Source organism: Chamaea fasciata, unplaced genomic scaffold (genome assembly GCF_029207755.1).
Source record: "Chamaea fasciata isolate MVZ Bird 193981 ecotype frontalis unplaced genomic scaffold, bChaFas1.0.hap1 SCAF_23, whole genome shotgun sequence".
Lineage (NCBI taxonomy): Eukaryota > Metazoa > Chordata > Aves > Passeriformes > Sylviidae > Chamaea > Chamaea fasciata.
In genome coordinates this window covers 2,370,924-2,389,652 of record NW_027094108.1, presented here as the reverse complement: position 1 = coordinate 2,389,652, position 18,729 = coordinate 2,370,924, and the positions used below count along the sequence as shown (strand labels likewise).

The following is an 18,729-nucleotide window of genomic DNA, read 5'->3' as shown; positions in this document are numbered from 1 at the left end:
GAGAAATTTGTCATAGATCAAGGGGGGAAACCCAAACAAGGAAAATTTCCAAAGCCAGGCTTCCATGAGCCACCAGAGGAGCAGGGTCTGTTCTCTGTGTGGTTCCCAACACGGCAGTAAAGCAGAGCACGAGACTTGAAATGCACAAAAATGATCAGCTACAGCTACAGTTGTTTAGTTTCCCTTGAAGAAATAAGTGGATAATACAGATCTGGAAATCATAAGGCTGAGAACATTTTTCTGCATACTGCATAACAAAAGAACCCCTTTACATAAGACAGTAATAATGCCCATTAATGACTATATGGCAGAGTTTAATCCATGCATATGATTTAATAATTGCAGAAAAAAAAAACATACAAAGAAAATAAAACCCCACATTAAAAAAAAAAAAACAAACCTGCTCAAGCATAATCAAAATTCCTTTTGCATTGCACTTTAGAAGGAGATCTGCACCTAGAGCCAGACTCCAGCATCCCAAACACACAAGGGCCAACCCCTGTATCCACAGACAGGTTCAGGTCATTGACTTGGTGTGACTGTTTCTTGCTCCCAACAGTTTGACATTGTCCCAGTAATTCCACTCCTTTCATATTTCTTCTTTTTTGTACCTAAAACATATATACGAACTCCTTTGTTAATGCTCACAGTTACTATAATGGTTACTATAATGGTTTCAAGCAAACAGCTCTTGTTTAAAAAAAAAAAAAAATTAAAAAAATCTCTCTAATGTACTGTAAGTAAATACCATAATTTTAGGATTGGAAGCCGCTTTCTGTCTACTGGGAAATAATTTTTGAAGCTTACATAGTTTGCATTAATGTCCAAAAGCAAATAAAGATTACTGGAAATATGTTTCTTCTTTTAGAATAACTCTGGATATGATGATGCATAGGGGGTTCTCTTTTTTTAATTTTTTTTTTTTTCTTTTTATTCTTTAAGGTAAAAAAGTGTCAGCATTGCCTAGAGAAGATGCTGAGAGGAAAAATGAGCTGGAAGGCACATCTGCAGCCCCAGATCACATTTTCACTTGCTTGAGTGAGTCAGAGGTGAGTGTTTATGGGTGAAAATTAACTTTTCTCCTGATCAGTAAAGCACCAGCTTTCTTTGTTAAGCACTTTTGGGAGCACCTCTGCTGCTCCCCAGCTTGGGTCAGACACACAGCCACAAAACCAGGTTCTAACTGAACCAGCAGCACAGGGGCAATTCCTGCTCCGGGGATTCTGGACCTGCTGGATCCTCCTTTGCTTACACAGATGCTGATGGGAGGTGTCAGTGGTGGCAGATTGGGCTCATGGTTTGCACAGCTGTTAGGGCAGAATCTAAAATGCTTGACACGTACATCTTAGAAACAGGGGATAAAATGCAGAGTAAGATTCTGACAAAGTGCAGGTTTTTAAAAAAAAATAATATATATATATATATATAAAACCTCAGCACCACCCCCAAGGCAGTGATGGTTTGCTGCATTGTATCCCGGGGCTGCGGCTTGGATCCCAAAATTAAAGTAATTTCTCTTTTTAAAAACAAAAAAGTTTTTTAAAAAAAGATGTAGGCTTATTCACAGCAGCAAAAATGTTGGTTTTCTGTTCTGTAGTATCCGACACTGCGACGTTGGACTCTCCTTGGGCACAGAAATCCTGACTGACAGCTCAGAATGGAAGCAGGGAAATACTGAATTCATGGTAAGATGGTGCAACAAGATGAGTTTTCCAGAAAACTGAAAGCTGAAGATTTCCGAATGACTTCAACACACAGATGTCTCTGCTTTGTTCCTCTACCAACTGATCATCCATTTCCTTCCTTTCTTCCTTTCTCTCTTTCTTTTCCCAAGGCTGAAGTGCTCCTGGGTGAAGTCTCTGAACACGGGGGGGTCCGTGGGGCTGGGCTGGGGCTCTCAACCCAACCCCTTCTCCTCCCCTCACCCCCTGCACACTCCTGCAGCTTCCCTTCTTCCTGTGTCCAGGGCAGGAAATGGACATAATTCATTCTAAGGAAAAAAAAAATCAACTTGGAAAAGCACTCTGAACTTCTCCTACACCCACGTGACGGGATGGAACCGCGATGGCTTCCGAGATGGCTGGAAAACTGCTCCTGACATGGATGGCATCATCACCACAGAGGGGCTTCTGCACAAAGAATCCCAAAGCCTATAAAGTCATTAAAAATTGTGCATCGAAGGTTTGTTTTTTTATTTTTTTTGTCTTTTTTTTTGTTTTGTTTTGCTTTTAAAGGTTCATTATAAAAATCTCGTTAATTTTTTTTTTTTAATACCAAGTCTGTGTAATGAATTATTTTAAATAGCTTATAAGAAAAGTTGGTTTGTTTTTTAAATTCCAAAACGTTCCAACGGGTAGGAGAACACAAAGCCACTGCCGGGCTCGCCTTGGACTCCGGGTTTAGCTGGACCACGCTGCTTTGCTTGGAGTCTGCCAGTAGAAAATTTGCTGTGGACTTAAAAGTATTTTGTTTACAAACACTTTGTGTTTTCTAGGCACAGTAAGATGTTGTGCTATATGGATCGGGAAAAAAAAAAAAAAAAAAGAGGCGGAATTCAGTGCTTCTGTTCTAGAGAGTAACAACATTTGCCTTCCAACTACTGAGAATCCGTATTCCTAAAGCGTGTGCCAGGACACCACTACTCACACGTGCACTCCCAGTCCCACTGTCTCCCTCCCTGTGCTGGGGGGCAAGGGGTCAGTTGTCCATGGGGCTCGAGGTGCTCTCACTGCTGGGCTGGCTGCTGGCTTTAGGCCACAGTTGTTCCTGAAGTTCCTTGACCACCTTCTCCAGGTGCTCGCGGGCCTCCCGCTCGTGCAGGAGGTCGGCGCGGAGCTGCTCCCGGTCGGCCTCGGCGTGCTGCAGCTTCACCTGCAGGTCCTCGATCTGTGGGCACAGGACGCACAGGGCTGTGAGACACGGCGCCGCGGCAGAGCCCGCGCCTCCCCGCACACCCCGCGCGGCGTCAGGGAAGGGAGGAAACGTGTGCTCCAGGCATAGGATCATCGAGACTGAGGTGAGGAAGGAACTCCCTGTTCCTTTTCTCCTTACACTACTGCAGTACACTGCCTGCTCAGCTTTGAAACCCAAACACTCCCCGTGACTCCAACTCCAGAGAGGAAGGTGGAAACCAGAAGAGTTAAGAAAGAGTTCAAGATTTCCTGAGTGCCACAGAACTCTGGTCACTTCTTCAAGCACGGCTGTTCTTTCTTTAGGCACTGACGGCAGCTCAGCAAAGCAAACCGCAGGTGTGGGCACAGGGGCTTTCAGCTCATTTAGTGATTGTTAATGGAAGTGACCAGAAAGGGCCGTGGCTGCTGATGGCCCAGGCCTGTCCCAGCTATGGATTAAAGCCCTGCAGTGTCCCCACTCTGCTCCCAGCAGGACCTGCAGCTGCCCATGGCCTCCCTGATCTCCCTCTTTGGTACCCTCTGACAGAAAAGGCAGAGAAAACCCCCAGGACTGGAGGGTGCAAATATCAGATGAGCGGCACCCAGCAGCGAGCAAGGAAGGTCAGCAGTCAGCAAGGATTGCCATTTTACAAGGGAAGGAAACCTCCAACGTTTTGGGCTAAAATGCCAGTAAACCTCCCCGCATCCATGCCTGGATTTCAGTATCAAGGGCAGAAAAAGGAAGGCATAAACCACAGCTCCTCAATGGGAATTAAGCATCTCATACTTTAGGCCTACACAGAGGCATTTCCACCCTGACTCTGTTGTCATCTCCCACCCTGGCCTGATGCTGTTTCTGTCAGACTGAGCCTGTCTAGAGAACTGTGGTTTCCTCAAAAATAATACCGACTTCCTCTTGCACCCCAAGCTGTAGCTGCAAGGGTGTATAAAGCTTTATTTTAAAATTTCTCAACACTTAAGAAGTTATAATAACATTTTATAAAATTCAGGCCTGGGAGTGCGTTACTCACAGGAGTTTTGTTACCAGCTGTGCCAGCCACTTACCAGGAGCTGCCACATGCCCTTTGCCCAAGGACAGCTCTGGGGGCTCGGGGGTGGCCGTGACAGGGTCTGCTGCAGGGACACCGCCAGCCTGCCAGGCCTGGCTTCAGAAGAGAGGAATAACTGGCTCCTCAAGTTCTTTTTGAGGTGATTTTTAGCCTTTAAGCTTAGGAAACCTCATCTGTTCCTTCCCAAGGAGGGAATGCATTCGGAGACTGAAAATGGCCAGTGTCACCGTCACCCCAGGACACACCTGAGCCCCCAAGCCGTGTTCACCTGCCCTGGTGCTGCTCCCCAGGGCCCAGCAGGGAACGCCCAGCGCAGCAGCCCCAGGGCGGCTCTGTTTAGTCTGGACACCCCTTATCACCCCTTATCAGTGAGACATCCTGTGATGCTGAGAGGAAGCCCCACATCATTTCCTGCTCCTGGCCAGACGCGTCTCAGCGGGAGCAGGCGGCCACTCCCCTTCCCTTATCAGAGCCCTGGGGATTGTGAGCTTTGCTTCTGCTCTTCCCCTCCTCCCTTAAAGCCACCACGCCAGGGACCCGGAGCTCCCACCGCCAGGAGCACCTGGGTCCCACAACAGGCTGCTCCAGCCCTGCCGGCTCCCCTCTGCCACGAGCTTTTCGGGGCTGTGTCGAACCGGGTGAAGTATTTGAAGTACATAGATAAATACACACGAATTAAAGGACTGTAAGCAGCAGCTTTTGAGGGCTGTGTTTGAGAGGTCCCTTTAACATGGGAAACCTGTGGCAGCTGCATGGAAGGAGTTGAAATTCAGGCCCCATTTTCTGGACTCCTGGCTGGCCCCCGCCCGGTGCTGCTGCCTCCGTCTCACCTGTGCTGAGTACTTGGCGCGGAGCCTGCCGGCCTCGCAGCCCTTGTCGCACACGCGGATCTGCCGCGCCTGCTCCAGCTCCCGCTTCAGCCGGATCCGCGACTCGTTGGCCTCCTTCATCTTCTTCTCGTTCTCGGCCCGCAGCCGCTCGATCTCCTTCCGCAGGTTGCGCTTGGCCTCCGTCGCTTCCCTCAGCTTCTCCTTCTTGGCCACTCTCAGGAACTCCAGCTCCTGCGACACAGAAGCAGGTGAGGATGAGCGCGAGGAAGCAGAGCTGCAAGGGGAGCCACCCACGCCACGCTGCCACCTCCTGCTGCTTGTGACCAAGGCAGCCCACGGCTGAACCCCACTGTGAGCCCTTCTCCTTTAAATCCTGCCGAGTTCCTGCACTCCAGCTACCCTGAAGCCCAGGAGAACAAAAAGCTCAGCGCTACAGCCCCATTTTGCTTTGTCAAGCAGAATAGCTGCGACCATCTGGGCCTGAATAAAGATGAACTGCAGTTGGAGAGAGCTCCAGCACCAGCTCCACGTTCCAAACCACCCGACTGCAGTGCCTGGGCTGGAGCTGAAGGCTCTGAAGATGCACAACGTGGAAAGTGCAGTTCTCAGTGTCCTTTGTGTACGGCAAAGCTCAACAGGACGTCAGAAATCGGTTCTGTTTCATCAAGGCTCTCCCAGAAAATCCACTCAAGGCAAGGACAGAACACAAACTGAGTCTTTTCTAGCTCTGGGATGCTGTAGGTGACTGGGGTGAGCCTCAAGATTCCTGACAACCAGCCCATGGACTGCTCTGTCACAAGAGCTGGAAAACTCCAGGCTAAAACCTGAAGCTGAATGGAAACCACACTTTGTTCTGGAGCTGCCTTGGAACCTCAAATCCATGAGGGAAACATTAACTGAAGTGATAATGACAAGGAACCTTCAAAATACAAAGGAAGAAACTCCTAAATTGTTAAAATACGTTCACAGCAAGCACAGAGATGTGGCTCACGTTTCCTAAATGGTTAAATTAGAAACTGAAGATCTATTTTTTCCCCCAGAAGCAGCATTTCCTCCCTGTCCGAGTCAAACCCTCCAGCCCCGGTTGCTGTGAAGTAACACTGCAGGGTCATGGGAAATTCACTCTACTGACAATCTCACTTCCCAGCCAGGCCATTGTTAGCTCGGCCGTGCCCCTGGAAATACACACACAGCCCCTGGAAGTACAGAGAACCTCTGGAAATAAATACACACACGGCCCCTGGAAGAACACACACACACATCTCTCCTGTGTGTGGAACACACCTTCCCAAATGGAGAATGATGGTTGGACACAGAGTGCCCTGCCCCTGACACAGGGCTTGATTTAACACTCGACTGCTTCATGGAATTCCTGCTTTAACTACACACTATTTAGGTATTACACATAAACGTTTACTTTCAAATACATAAAATAAAACGCGGATTTACTGGAACACAAAGGAACGAAGCAATTTGCTCAGGGTAACTAAAAAAGAGAGCACCAGCGCTGGTTTTGTGTCTCCCACACTCCATCTAACCAGGCCCTTGTTTACTCCATCCCGTGGATTCCAGCCCCAGCTTGGGAACAGCTCCACACCAAATATTCGGAGAGGACACACAAATCTTCCACGTTGGCTCCCTCTTGTATTTCTCTGCAGTCTTTTTACCCCAGCTCAAATAAAAGCCAGTTCACACATCACTGTGCTCAGTCCTGACCTGCAGCCCTGCCTGACCACGGACACAACTGATGGATCCAGGATTTCCAGAAATAAGGAGCTGCTCCCGACTGAAGCTCAGCAGTGTGGCCAGTGGGATGCCTGACAAAGCCCTTACTTCAGCTGTGGCCGTGTCCCAGGAACACCCTCCCTCACAGAGCCTTTAAAACTCCAGCTCAAGCCTCCAGAAATGTTTCCTGTTCAGTGAAATGAAAACAAAATAAACTCTGCTGGACTAGAAGATTTTTTCAGTAATGAAAAGATGTTGATTTTGGTAACCATGGCTTTATAACCCAAGGAAAAACAGGTGGCAAGCTTAAAAACGTAGGACTGGTTCCTGCGCTTTGGTTTCCCGGCTGGATTTACAAACAGAGCCTCAGCAAAGGCTGTTGCTATTTGGGAAGAATGAGGCAATTCCATTTTCAGAGCTCCCTGCTGGGCTGTACCTGGCAGGGCGTGGGCAGGGCAGCCTTACCTGGTGCAGGCTGCGCTTGGCCTGCAGGGCCGCGTTCAGCTTCTCCTCCTGCTTCACCCTCATCTTCACCACCTCGTGCAGGAACTTCTCTTTGGCTTCTTTTGTGTCCAGGCCACTGTCCAGGGCCTGCCTGAGGTGCTCCAGCTCAGCCTCCAGCCCGCTGCTGTGGGGGTCGGGGTGTGCAGCCACCTCGTAGGAGCTGTTGACGGGGGCCGGGGGCTGCATCCCAGGGGAGCTCATGTCCTTGGCAGAGCTGGAGGAGGTGAAGGATGGGGAGGAGAGCGAGGATAAGGAGGAGGTGACTGGAAAACAGGAACATCGAAAATTAATTCTAAAATGTCAAAAATTAGGACATAATTATATACGACTCATGTGTATGTTATACAGCTCAAAACGTGCTGAGGCCCTTTTGTACAGAGACATTTAATCATCAATTTTAAAAAGGAAAGGAAATTAAAAGCCTGCTCATTTTATACTTTGATACTTGAAATATGATAGAAATGCAACCTTGACTTAAGGGACTTGCAATTTGTTTGAATTGTGACTGTGCAACTCAGGTCACATTGAGGCACGGGGCTTCCAGAATTCCATTTAAACCCCAAGGAAGCTGCACAGGAACCCCTGCAAAAAAAAACCCCCAAAACCCAGCCCAAATAAACTGAAACAACAGCAGCCACAAGTGTCACTTACATTCTTCCCTGGTTTCTACTTCAATCTCTGCTTCCGACTCCTTGTCCTCCTCGGGGGCGGTGGCCGTGGTGGCCGCGGTGGCCGCGGCCTCGGGGACAGCCGTGTGCTCCGTGCCGTGTTTCCTCTTCCTGGGCTGGGCAGAGCCCAGGGACTCGCTGCTCCTGGACACCACGGTGGCACAGGGAGGGTTGCTCACCATCTTCTGTTGGGCTGGAGGGGCCAGGGCCACGTTGGGGGCCACGGCGCTCTCAAAGCTCTTGTAGGAGTAAAAGCTGATTGGGAGCGGGAGGCAAAAGGAAGGAGAAAATGGTCACAGTCCTGGCTTTGGAGTGTTCCCAACGCAGTGTTACACTGCGGACCTGCACAGGAATGGCAGTGAATCCCACTGATTTACACCAGCTGAGAACCTGCATGTGTATTTAGTGTTTTGCCCTCATTAAGCCCTGGGATCCCATCCCAAGTGCCACATATCCTGGGAGAACCAAGGAGATGAGATCTCCCAGAGCCTAAAAGTCCTGAAGCTGTTTCCTCCTCTCTTCATGGCACTGTTGTTTTACCCAGCTGCACAGCTGGACCAGTGTCTATCCACAAGTGTTTTGTCAACTCCAAACAGCACTTCCTTAAGGAAGACTGGAAAAGCATCTTCTTGTGCCTCTGTGATTCTGACACGCACCTGAGTGTCTGTGTGTGTAAAACCACAGGCACAACAACCGGCAAACCTTTGGTTAAACCTTGGTGTTCAAGGGGAGCAATAACCTAACATCAAACCCATGGGATTTTGCAAAAAGCAGAGCAGAGACTTTGCAACTTCAATTCAGCACCTACGACACGATGTGGTATCAGTTAAAAATTCTCCTGGGGCTGTTGTAGGTGGGTTTTGTCCAATACTGAAACCAGCAAAGTTTCTCACAGGGATACCAAGGGCACTTACACCACTTCTCTCCCTACCTAGTTTAAAAATTAGGATAAGCTGATAGGCTTTTTCCCTTCTAGTTTCCTTTTATTTTAAAATCAATCCCCACCGCTTCAAAGAAACTTGCTCATAAGGGCAGCACAATATGTTCTCCATAATATTCCCTAAAAACACCTGGTCACTTAAGTCAAACTTTCCAAAGAAATCATCACCCTCAGGCAGAAATCTGGCTCGGAGGTTTTTCAGACTGCACAGCTCCAGTCTGGCACAGGGATGTCGAACTGCCCCGACACTTTCTGTTCTCAGTGTGACACCAAGGTCCCACCTGCTGTGGGTGACTCACTCGGTGCTGCTCCTCTCCACGAGCAGAGCGTGGCCTGGCTGTCTGGACGGGTCCGACAGGCTCCAGAGCCAGGACCGCCCAGGGCCAGGGCACACAGAGGGTTTGGGGAAACCTCTGCTGCCCTTCAGCCCCGCTGGCACTGCGGGAGGGGAGGGCATGGAGCTGTGCTGGCAACGGGGAGCTGCTGCAGGTACCACGGACAGGGGCCGGGGCGTGGCCGCATCTCCCCGAGCGCTGCCCCAGCACAGGGACTCCCTTTAGGCGGCGAAGCCCAAGACCTTGGGTGACTGTAGCCAGGCGACCACCCCCACCTGACCTGGCAGGTGTCACCTTTACCCCCCTTCGTGCACAAACCAGCACCACGCGTTCGCGTTTCCCTTCTGCAGATTAAACCCCTGCAGGTACACAGGGGACGGAGCCAGAGCCAGCTGCCATCCCCTGTCCCTGTGTCCTTACCTGTCCCGGATGAGGGCGGGCAGGTGGCTGTTGAGCTCCTTGTCGCTGGCAGAGACCGCGGGGGACCAGGGCCGGAAGGCGGAGAGGCGCTGCCGGGGATGGACGCAGCCGATGCTCTGGGGACAGCGCAGGGCATGAGTGACTCCCACAGCCTTTGGAACCATCGGCCACCACAACAGGGGAGCTGGGGCTTCCCGGGGCACCCTCAGTGACCCCCACTGGCCATGACCTCCCTGCTCAGGGGCTCCGCTGGCACAGGGGAACTGCGCTCGCTCGTGGGGTTTGTTGGCCAACGAGCTCTCGGTAGTTTGCAGGGATCGCGAACGGCTCCTGAGCCTTGCAGGATTGCTCTGCCTCAAAGGCACGGGGGAATTCCTTACTTCCCTGTCGCAATCCAGGTCAATGAGCACTGGAGGGTGACAAGGAATCTGGGGGGATTGCGTAGCTCAGTGCTGACTAGGAGAAGGATAGAAATGTTACTAATTTAGAAACCCTGGGCATGTTCTTTCTCTCATTTTCCCCTCTGGTTTCAGCAGAGTGATGCTTTGTGCCAATTTGATCCCTCTTGATTACAAAATATTCAACAATCACCTTATTAGATGAACTGGATAAGGACCGTAACCAACTGGACTGCTTTTCCTTCTCAGTAGAAGCTGGAGATTGGGAAGCAGAGTCATCTATTTTGGGCTTTTTGGAAGCAGGAGGATCTGAAGAGACCTGAAACAACGGCAGGAAAAATCAAAGTCAGAATTCCTCATTTTGCAATCAGCTTAGAAACAAGTTATAAAGAAGAGGCAAATTCTGGTATTTAAAAGGAAGAAACTCTGGGTGTTTTTCTGCTTTTTCAAGTGTAAGGGCAAACAAAGGAGTGCAAACAAGGGGCAGACAGATTGTGACATAACACACTTCACTCCTTCATGGGAGACACTCGGGTCAAGTGTGCATGGCACAGGAGAGATGGGCAGTGATCAAAGGGAGACACTCGCTCCAAGCTGCAGAGAACTGTCGGCCTTTTATGATTTTTGCATGCAGAAAGGTAAGTTTAATGTGGCTGCTGAACTGGAAAGATTATTTTAAACGGGAACAGAACAGACTTTGTTATTCTGTTTGCAGTGGTTGTTATGCCGATGACTTCACTACCCCACAGCTGCAGTGGATTCTGGGGGTGCTGCCAAGAGCTGCTTTGCCTTTTCCACAAGTGGCTCAGCTTGGCCCATAAATCATCCTCAAGCATAAGAAAGCCCTTTGGCAAGCAAAATCCCTTTCCTTCAACACTGTGAAGGAATAAAATTCCTATAGTCCCAGCGTGGCTTGCAAAAAAATTGGTAACTACTGGTTTAACTGGTGCACTGGGGATACCAGCTTGAAGCCCTGCCAGTACAAACACCTCTCACAGCAGGGAGGGAGAAGGTTCTGGACCTTGTGCTGCATCGTGACCAGAAACAACAAAAGAAACATCCCAGCCCCGTTTCTATTCCTTTTTCTGTCTTTTTCCAGTTGAGAACTCTCCACCTTTCCCCATTCCCACTCAGCCAGGCTCCCAGAAGGGTGGCAGAACCACACTGCAGTAATTAATAATTGCTCATATTTGCATTCATTTGTTTCATCCTTTCACTTCACCGTGATTTTTGTGGGCAAACAAGTGCTGATCCAGGTGTGTCTGGAGAACCGGGGGATGGCAATATCCTGGGAGCTGAAATGCTCCGGCCCAGGTGTCCTCCCAGTGACACAAAGGATCTCATTCGCCAACGTCCTGTGTTCTGAAAATCGGTCTCCTCAAGGCTTCTCCAGGTGATACTGAACCCTGAGCACTGTGATTTCAATGATCTACCTGAAAAGCAGCTGCAGAATTGCCCAAATGCCCTTCTCAGGACTCTCTAGCCAAGAGCTCTCTACCTGCGTCCCGTCAGCACCTTGACTAGAAGGAAATCCCAGTGTCCCTGCAGAGCCGGCTGCTCCCGTGGGAGCAGGGCACAGGAGTCTCCAGGCCACGCCAGCCCATCTGGCAGCTCCCCCTCATGCCCAGTGTGCCCAGCAACGTCACCAACCCAGCCCGGAGGGCTCAGCACAACATTCCCTGGCTCTGGCACCTCGGGGCAGCTTTCCATACGTGGCAGATGAAGGAGGATGACAAGGGAGGGGTGGGGGTGTGTGTGTGTGTGTGTGTGTGTGTGTGTGTGCAACCCCCAGGACAAAATTAGCCCGTGCCAGTGCCAAATTCCAGCTCCATGGGATTTGCAGCAGATTCTTTGGGCACAGCTTCAGGCTTCCCCAGGGCTGCCTCCTGCCCAGGCACGGCACGGGCCCTCCCCTCAGACCCAACTAGGAAAAGGCATTCCTGAGCCTTTCTGTAGAAAACACAGGACAATGCACTGGAAGAGATTTGGTTTTGCTCTCGGAGATGCTGCCTGCGCAGAATTAGTGACAGCATGAGAAAGGCATTTGGCAAGTGACTCCTGATCCCAGCCCTATCCACTGGGGATGGGGATCTGTGTGGGGAGGGGAGCCCGGGCTGCAGCGTGGGGAGGAAGGGGGGCTTGGAAAGAAAAAGGCAACAGGTGGCACGACTCAGCATGGAACCCGGCCCTCCCCCCGTCCGTCCGCCCGTCCTGAACATTCTGTCCAGGCAGGAATGGGCCCAGAGTGGGACCAGCACCCCCAGCACACCCAGCTCTGAAACGGGCAGCAGGGTCAGCCCTACAAAGCCTGGGGGGAGATGTTTCAACAGAAGGATCTGGTTTGAATTTTTAAAGGAATCATCTGCAGCTTTCTCCACTGTCGCCCTTCTTTCGCCTTCAAGTCAAGGCTGACCCCAAGGACCAGGAGGGTCTGAGCACAAAACCTGGGAAATGCTGCTTCACTCCCATGTCCAGGAGCCTGTGCTGATCTGGAAACGTGGGAGAAAAGCAGCAAAGGAGGGGTGTACACAGAGGAAATCAGGGCTGTTCTCCCCCAAAGGGATGCAAGGGGGCAGAGAAGGAGGTGCTGAGCAGAGCCCGCAGGTTTTTCTAAGCTGGAGCCAACTCCCAGCCCTGGACACTCGTGAGAACCCAGAGCTGCCTGACACGGAGCTCACAGGGCTTCAGAGGGCTCACAGGGCTGCTGCCAGCGTGGTTTGGGAGCTGCTATGATCACTCCTCCAATCTCTCCATCCCTATCCCACCTGCATTTCACTGATCATCTGCTGCTCCAGGCAGGAATTTGCCTCTTGGTAGATGCTTTAAAAAAACCCACCTTGGATTTGGGTTTCTCTTCAACAGCATAAAAATGCAACAATTCCAGTAGTTTCTACTACAGGAAGAGCCTCAGATGTGGAACAAGACAGACACTGAGCACCAAATCTCCTCTCCATGTGACTCAGCCATTACATCCCACTCCAGGACACATTCCAGGCACCGAGATACCCCACTCCGACACGGCAGCCAGCAAACCTTGGTGCTGCTTCAAATGGGGATGATTTGATTTCATTTTTTCCTCTGTGCCAAATAATGAAACACACACCAAGTTGCAAAAGAAATACTGAAAATCCGATCTAACTTTTTTTGCCATCTTCATAAACAATTTATGAAAGGCTTGAAGAAAAACTCGAGAAGACTGAAATAAATATTTCCTTATTTCCTATTCATTTTTATTTCCATTGGAGGCAACTTAACAATCTGCTGTCAAATGGGCTTTGTGCTGGGCACAGCCACTTGCTAATAAACATTTTCTCCAATCCACAGATGGAAAAACCTTCAGGATGCAAAGCGGGCCCAGAAATGCTTACGCGAAACATTTACTTAAGCTTAGGGACCATTGGTTTCTGAAAGCAAATTTGAGGGGAAAAGAGATACAGTAAGATTTCTACAGCCACTCGAAAAAGATTTCAGAGGTGCATTCCAAAGGGAAATTTGGGCCCGTGAACTTTGCCAGCCATTTTAAAGCAAACCGAAATTAGGCGGCTCAGCTTGGCCCGGGGCCAGCCAGGGCCACATTTGACATGTCAGATCAAATTTTCTACTTCAATTAAGTATTACAGTAACAAACCATGAGACCAGTGGAAAGAATTTTTGACCCTCTCCTTCTCAGGAAGACAAACCTTCCCCAGAGCTCGGGACCGGGAGCAGAACCAGCGGTTGCAGGTCAGGCACCTCAACAACACTTTTTTTGTTACAAATGCAATGGAAAATGAGCCCAGAAAAAATGATAACATTTTAAGATGTGGGAGTGCTCACAGGTATGATTCTTGGTGCCTGAGTATCTAACAAAGTACATTTCCTAAATAATTCACTGTTTTTTCCCCTGCTGTACCCCAGTGTCACACAGCTGGATTGAGCAAAGGCTTTTGCTCCCTCCTCATCCTTTGTCACTCTGCCCCAAACCCACGACATGAAACCTGGGCTGCTTTTGCCTTGCTAAGAACGAAAACATCGACAAGCGGAAAACACTCAGGAGGCCGCCATACCTGTGGAATTTTTAGGTTGGAAATGTACCTTCAAAAATCAGCTCATGCTCCAAATCCCCGTCCACCCTCTGCTGATAAAATCTCCCCAAACCGCGTCTGTTGGGCAATAAATCCCAAAACCTGGTTAAAGACAGAGATCTGGTAAAAGAGGGCAGTGGCACAGGTTTATCTGAGTCGGGTGCCCTTCCCAGGCACTTCTGTGCTGCTTTCCCTGGGGAATCCATCCCCTGGCCTCGTCCAATCCATCAGAAAAGGGATGGGAAATGTGGGCCCAGACCAGCAGGAATCGTGGCACATCGCGTGGCATCATTTTAGAAATTAAAGATTTCACGTCCCCAAAGCTACTGAGTTATCCCAACACAGAGAAATCTGTCTTCCAACCTCTTGAAAAATTAATTGGGAAAACACCGCGAGGCTGAAGGATTCCGGTTTGGATTTAAGGCAGGTGTAAATCAGAAACGATTCCACTGGAAAACCCACAGCTGGAAAAAGCAGGGACAAGCAGAGAAAACAAAAACTGGGCGGTAAATCTGCGGTGCCCTCTCCCTGTGCTCGGGCTGCGGCTGGTTCTCAGCCGGGGAGCTCGGTTACACCCCGAGGACGGGTGGAGCTTCCTGTCCCAGCGGATTCCCCGGCTGGGTGCGGAGACTCCGCCGCTTTCTCAGCGGGGCTGCAGCCACCAGGGCCGGGCTGCTGCAAACCCCGAGAGAGCCGCAGGAGCTGTGCCGGGGCCCGGACACGCCAGACTGCGCGGGGTGGAACCACAGCAGAGCAGCAAAGAGCCAACAGCGAGCGGCACCCCGTGCCCGCCGAGGAGCTGCCCCGCTCTGCGCTTCGCGGCGCCCCGAGCTCCAGGAAATGTCTGCATCGCCCGGGGTTGAGCAATCGCTGTCTGAGCAAACCCTGCTCCTGCTCCACGAAGGGCACGCTGAGAAACACAAGCGGAACTGAGAGAGAGAGAACGTCCAGGGTCTGTGCTAGGTGGCTTTCCTGGGTCGCTGGTGTGACCGCAGGGGCGGTCACACCCAGCTGAGCGGCAGGCACAGCGGGGGGAACGCCACTCGCTGACCCCTTCTGAAAGGCTGCCGTGGCATTCAGCTCCTGCTTCGATTTGGAACACAAGGATGCAGAGTTTTATTTTAAGCCCAGTGAAGTCCTGGCCCTGAGTGGCCACTCCTCCTCCAGGAGCACCCAGGACACGTTTTTCAGGCTCCTGCTGGCACAGGCATTAAGAGGTTCCCCAGCTGTGTAAAATGGCATTTCAGCAGGAATGTACCTTGACCAGGGACAAGGATTCAAATCTGCTTCTGGAGGTTACCGAGCCCACAATTCCCACACCTGGGAACTGGACCTGGAATTTTCCACGTGCTGCTTTCACGAATCCCAGGCCTGAGTCTCTTTAGGAACAGGCTGAACCACACGAGAAGGGAGAGGGCTCCGACAGCCTTCAGATTTCTTTCAGATTTCCAGTTAAAACCGAATTTAAAAATGCCCAGTGGAGGTCTCTTCCATGGGGGGAAAGGGCCCTTTATCCACATCCTTTAAGCCTCCAGGAGCACGTCGCCCATGGCCGGAACACTTCTCCCCAAAGCCTCTTTGTGACGCGGTCCAGAAGTGATTAATAAGGTATTAGAGGTCTTTGTAAGGACTGCACTTTCACGTGGATTAAAGGAATAAATATATTCAGGTACAGATTGAAAGCTGGGGAGGGTTGTCTCCATAATAAAAAAAAGCTAAAAATAAAGCTGTGCCACAGAGCTGTAAGAAGATTTACTGCTTGTCTACTGTAGATATTTAAAAGAGAAAAAAAAAAACCCTACCACACTGCAGTGTCAGTTCCAGGGAGCGTATGTAGCATTTGTTTTCTTTTTCTTTTTCTCCTTTTTTTTTTTTTTTTACAATTTTGGTTTCATTGGGCAGGAATCCAGACTTTCCATCTTCCCGTTTTTCTCTGCTCTGGTGGAAGCACAAGGACTCATTTTCCCCCTGTCATTTTGGGACGTGTGATTACGGGAAGTATTTTGCTTTCTATTCCTGCCTTCACAGCACATGCTGGCTGCCAGTGTGTCCCCCAAGGGTGACCTGGGGGAACCTCCACCAGCCACACCTGCCAGGCACAGGCAGGGGAGGAGGAAAAATTGGGGGTTTTTTTGGTGGAAAAATCCCTGCTGGACTGCCCCGCTCTCCCTGCCCACGGGGGTTTTGTCTCCTCCTCACAGGGGGCTCCTGAAGGGCGGATTTTTCAGTGCAAACACGCCTTCCCAGCTGCTCTGGAAGAACTGGATGTGAAGAGGAGATGCTTTGGTCACGTGGCAGCACGGGAAGTTCACCTAAAAAAAAACCTGGGAACTGAGGGGTTTTTTTTTTCTCACACCTGTGCATAAAATCTTTAATTTCTATGGAAACAAGTCCAAAATTTACAACAGCAAAAGTGAAGGGACTGGGCTGTTTTATTTCAGACACCATCACAGCTCAAAGCAAAGTCCTGCAAGTACCCTTTGATGAATTCATTTTGTAAAGGCAAATTTAAATTATTTTCTAGAACACTCTACACAGCCCCTGGCGTAAGTCACCATCCATTTTCAAAGCTTCTTGGCTAGCATAAAAGAAAGAAAAAACCCCCACATTTTCTCTCCTGTCTCAACATTTCTTTCCTTTTATTCCTTTAGCACAAAAAAATTAGGCCAGATGACATCTGCTGATTGCACTTATCCTTGGGAGCAAACACAAGGCATTTCCAGCAGGCTGTGCCACAGCAAGCCCAGCACACCCCAGAGCCACAAACCCCAGTCTGAAATGCAGGCAGCAAAAGCAAATCTTTTCTATTTCTCTCACTCTGGAAAAGCTGCTGGGATCCTTTGGGCCACTGGGGACTTTACTGCACCTTGTGAACTTTTTCCCAAGTTCCACGACGCTTGGAAATGATGAGGATTCTACCTGGAAATCTGCACGGATAAAAAATGCTCGGCCAGCTCACCTGGCTGTTTAATCCCTGATCTTTACAATTATGTTTTTAATTTACTCTTCTCCTGCTACATCCATCACGTGGAATTACTCTTTGATATAGAGCTGGATCTGTAAATCCACACAACTCTTCAAGTCTTCTACAAATAATGACTTCTTAACAGCCATTCTCTTGGTCTCAAAGAGAACGGCTCCCTCACAGAATCAGTATTTCCCATTCAGAGTGATTTTGATTCCTCCAAAAATCCCTCTGCCATGGCCAGAGCACAAACCCACTGTGGAGAGACACCCTCTGCCCCGATGGGAACGCTGAAATAGGCCAGAAAAAAAGGAAAAGCCATGTGTGGATGTGCCCACCTCAACCTCAGTGTTACATCCCTCAAATGAAGCACCCCTGATCTGCTGATTTTTCTGGTGAAGAAGCCTCTGCAAAGAGCTGATCATTTCTTACACGATGTGCTTGCCTTTTGCCTCTTGGCTGCTGCAGCTGGAAGCCTCCTTTCCACTGGCTAAGACTCTGTTTTGCCCTTCCAGTGGAAACTAAAAGTTACAGCTTGAAAAGAATTCCCTGCCCTGTGGTTTGAACCAAAACAAAACAGCTCAACTCCCCCTTTGCCCTGGCAGAGCAGAGGCAGTGCTGGAGGCCAGCACGAAGCAGGTCAGGGGGGCCGAGCACAGGGAATGGCCCCTTCTCCTTCTCCTTCTCCTTCTCCTTCTCCTTCTCCTTCTCCTTCTCCTCCTTCTCCTTCTCCTTCTCCTTCTCCTTCTCCTCTGGCTGTTTTTACTGGCAGCAGCTCCTGGGAACTCCGGGGTGCCCCGTCAGGACCAGGAGAGCGACCAAGAGGGAAACACGGGCAGGGATGTGTGCTGCACACACAGGGATGCGTGTCCCAGGACAACAGGGAGCACTCCTGGCACAGGGAAAGGACCGAGGGGAGGGAGGTGATGCCATCGGGTTCAGCAGGGAAAAGCAGAATTTCCTCTGTGGACAGATTTGCCTTGCCCAGTTTGTGGGGTCACAGTTCTGGTAATTAAAAAGCCCTTTGTGAACAAAATTTTCTCCTCGCATTTTCTCTGCAGCACAGCCAGGCTCCCTTGCCGCAACTGCACTCAAGTTCCAGCTCCAAACTCTCCCAGGCATCTGTTCCTGGATTTTGGAGACATGTCCACTCAGCCAGCCAAGAACCTCAGTTTAGTCTCCAAAGTTATATAAAAGGACAAGTATTCCCCTTGTGACTTCCACTAATTCCAGCAGAGTTTAGGAAGCCAAGAAAGGAGAGAGGGAGCTCAAAAACTGATAAAATTGGTCGGTTTTTGATGCTCTTTTGTCAAACTCCTCTGGGGTACCCGGGGTGGAGCTCCCCAGCTCCTCTGCACAGCTCCCTGGGGCACAGAACCTGCCCCTGGCTCAAGAGAAGAGCCACCAGCGCCCAACCCTTTTTAATTGCGGGAGGAAAAGCAAGCAGCACAGAACGCAGCCAGGTCAGTAACCAGCCCTGATGTACCAACTGTCCCGGTCCATGAAGAATTCACTGTCAGCCCTTGCTGCACTCACCCTCCCAGCACCTCATCTGATCTTTCCGCCAGGCTGGCTCTCCTGGCACATGTGTGTGAGCGTGTGACATCGCCGCCGAGGGCAAGGGACAGCGCCTTTTGTCAGCCTAAGCTGGGACAAGAGCCCGGGGACATCCCCAGGAATTACCTCAGAGGCTGAGGAGCCAGTGGAGCACAGCACACCGTGCCTCAGCTCACCCGGGTTATTTACAGGGCGAGTATTTACTCCTGCTCTGCGTCCTCGCCCTCCCAGCTCCAGGAAAAGGCATTTGAGCAGCACATCTGGCTGGCTGCAGGGTCGCTTTTTGGTCACACAGAATAAAAACTGGACAAAACAACCGGGATCCTCAGGCTGCAAAAAAAAAAAAAAAAAAAAAAAAAAAA

General features: G+C 50.3%; 1 protein-coding gene across 1 annotated transcript in view; it reads right to left on the bottom strand.

The window, feature by feature from the left end:
* Positions 1–1,401: 1,401 nt before the first annotated feature.
* Positions 1,402–18,729, bottom strand: part of SKI (SKI proto-oncogene) — a 98,403-nt gene continuing 81,075 nt past the window's right edge. The window contains exons 3-8 of the mRNA XM_066203269.1: positions 9,975–10,100; positions 9,384–9,499; positions 7,672–7,943; positions 6,982–7,283; positions 4,792–5,022; positions 1,402–2,886 (exon numbers count right to left, since the gene is read on the bottom strand). Coding sequence (XP_066059366.1) covers positions 2,698–2,886; positions 4,792–5,022; positions 6,982–7,283; positions 7,672–7,943; positions 9,384–9,499; positions 9,975–10,100 — 1,236 coding nt within the window. The 3' untranslated portion in view covers positions 1,402–2,697. The remainder of the gene's footprint in view (positions 2,887–4,791; positions 5,023–6,981; positions 7,284–7,671; positions 7,944–9,383; positions 9,500–9,974; positions 10,101–18,729) is intronic.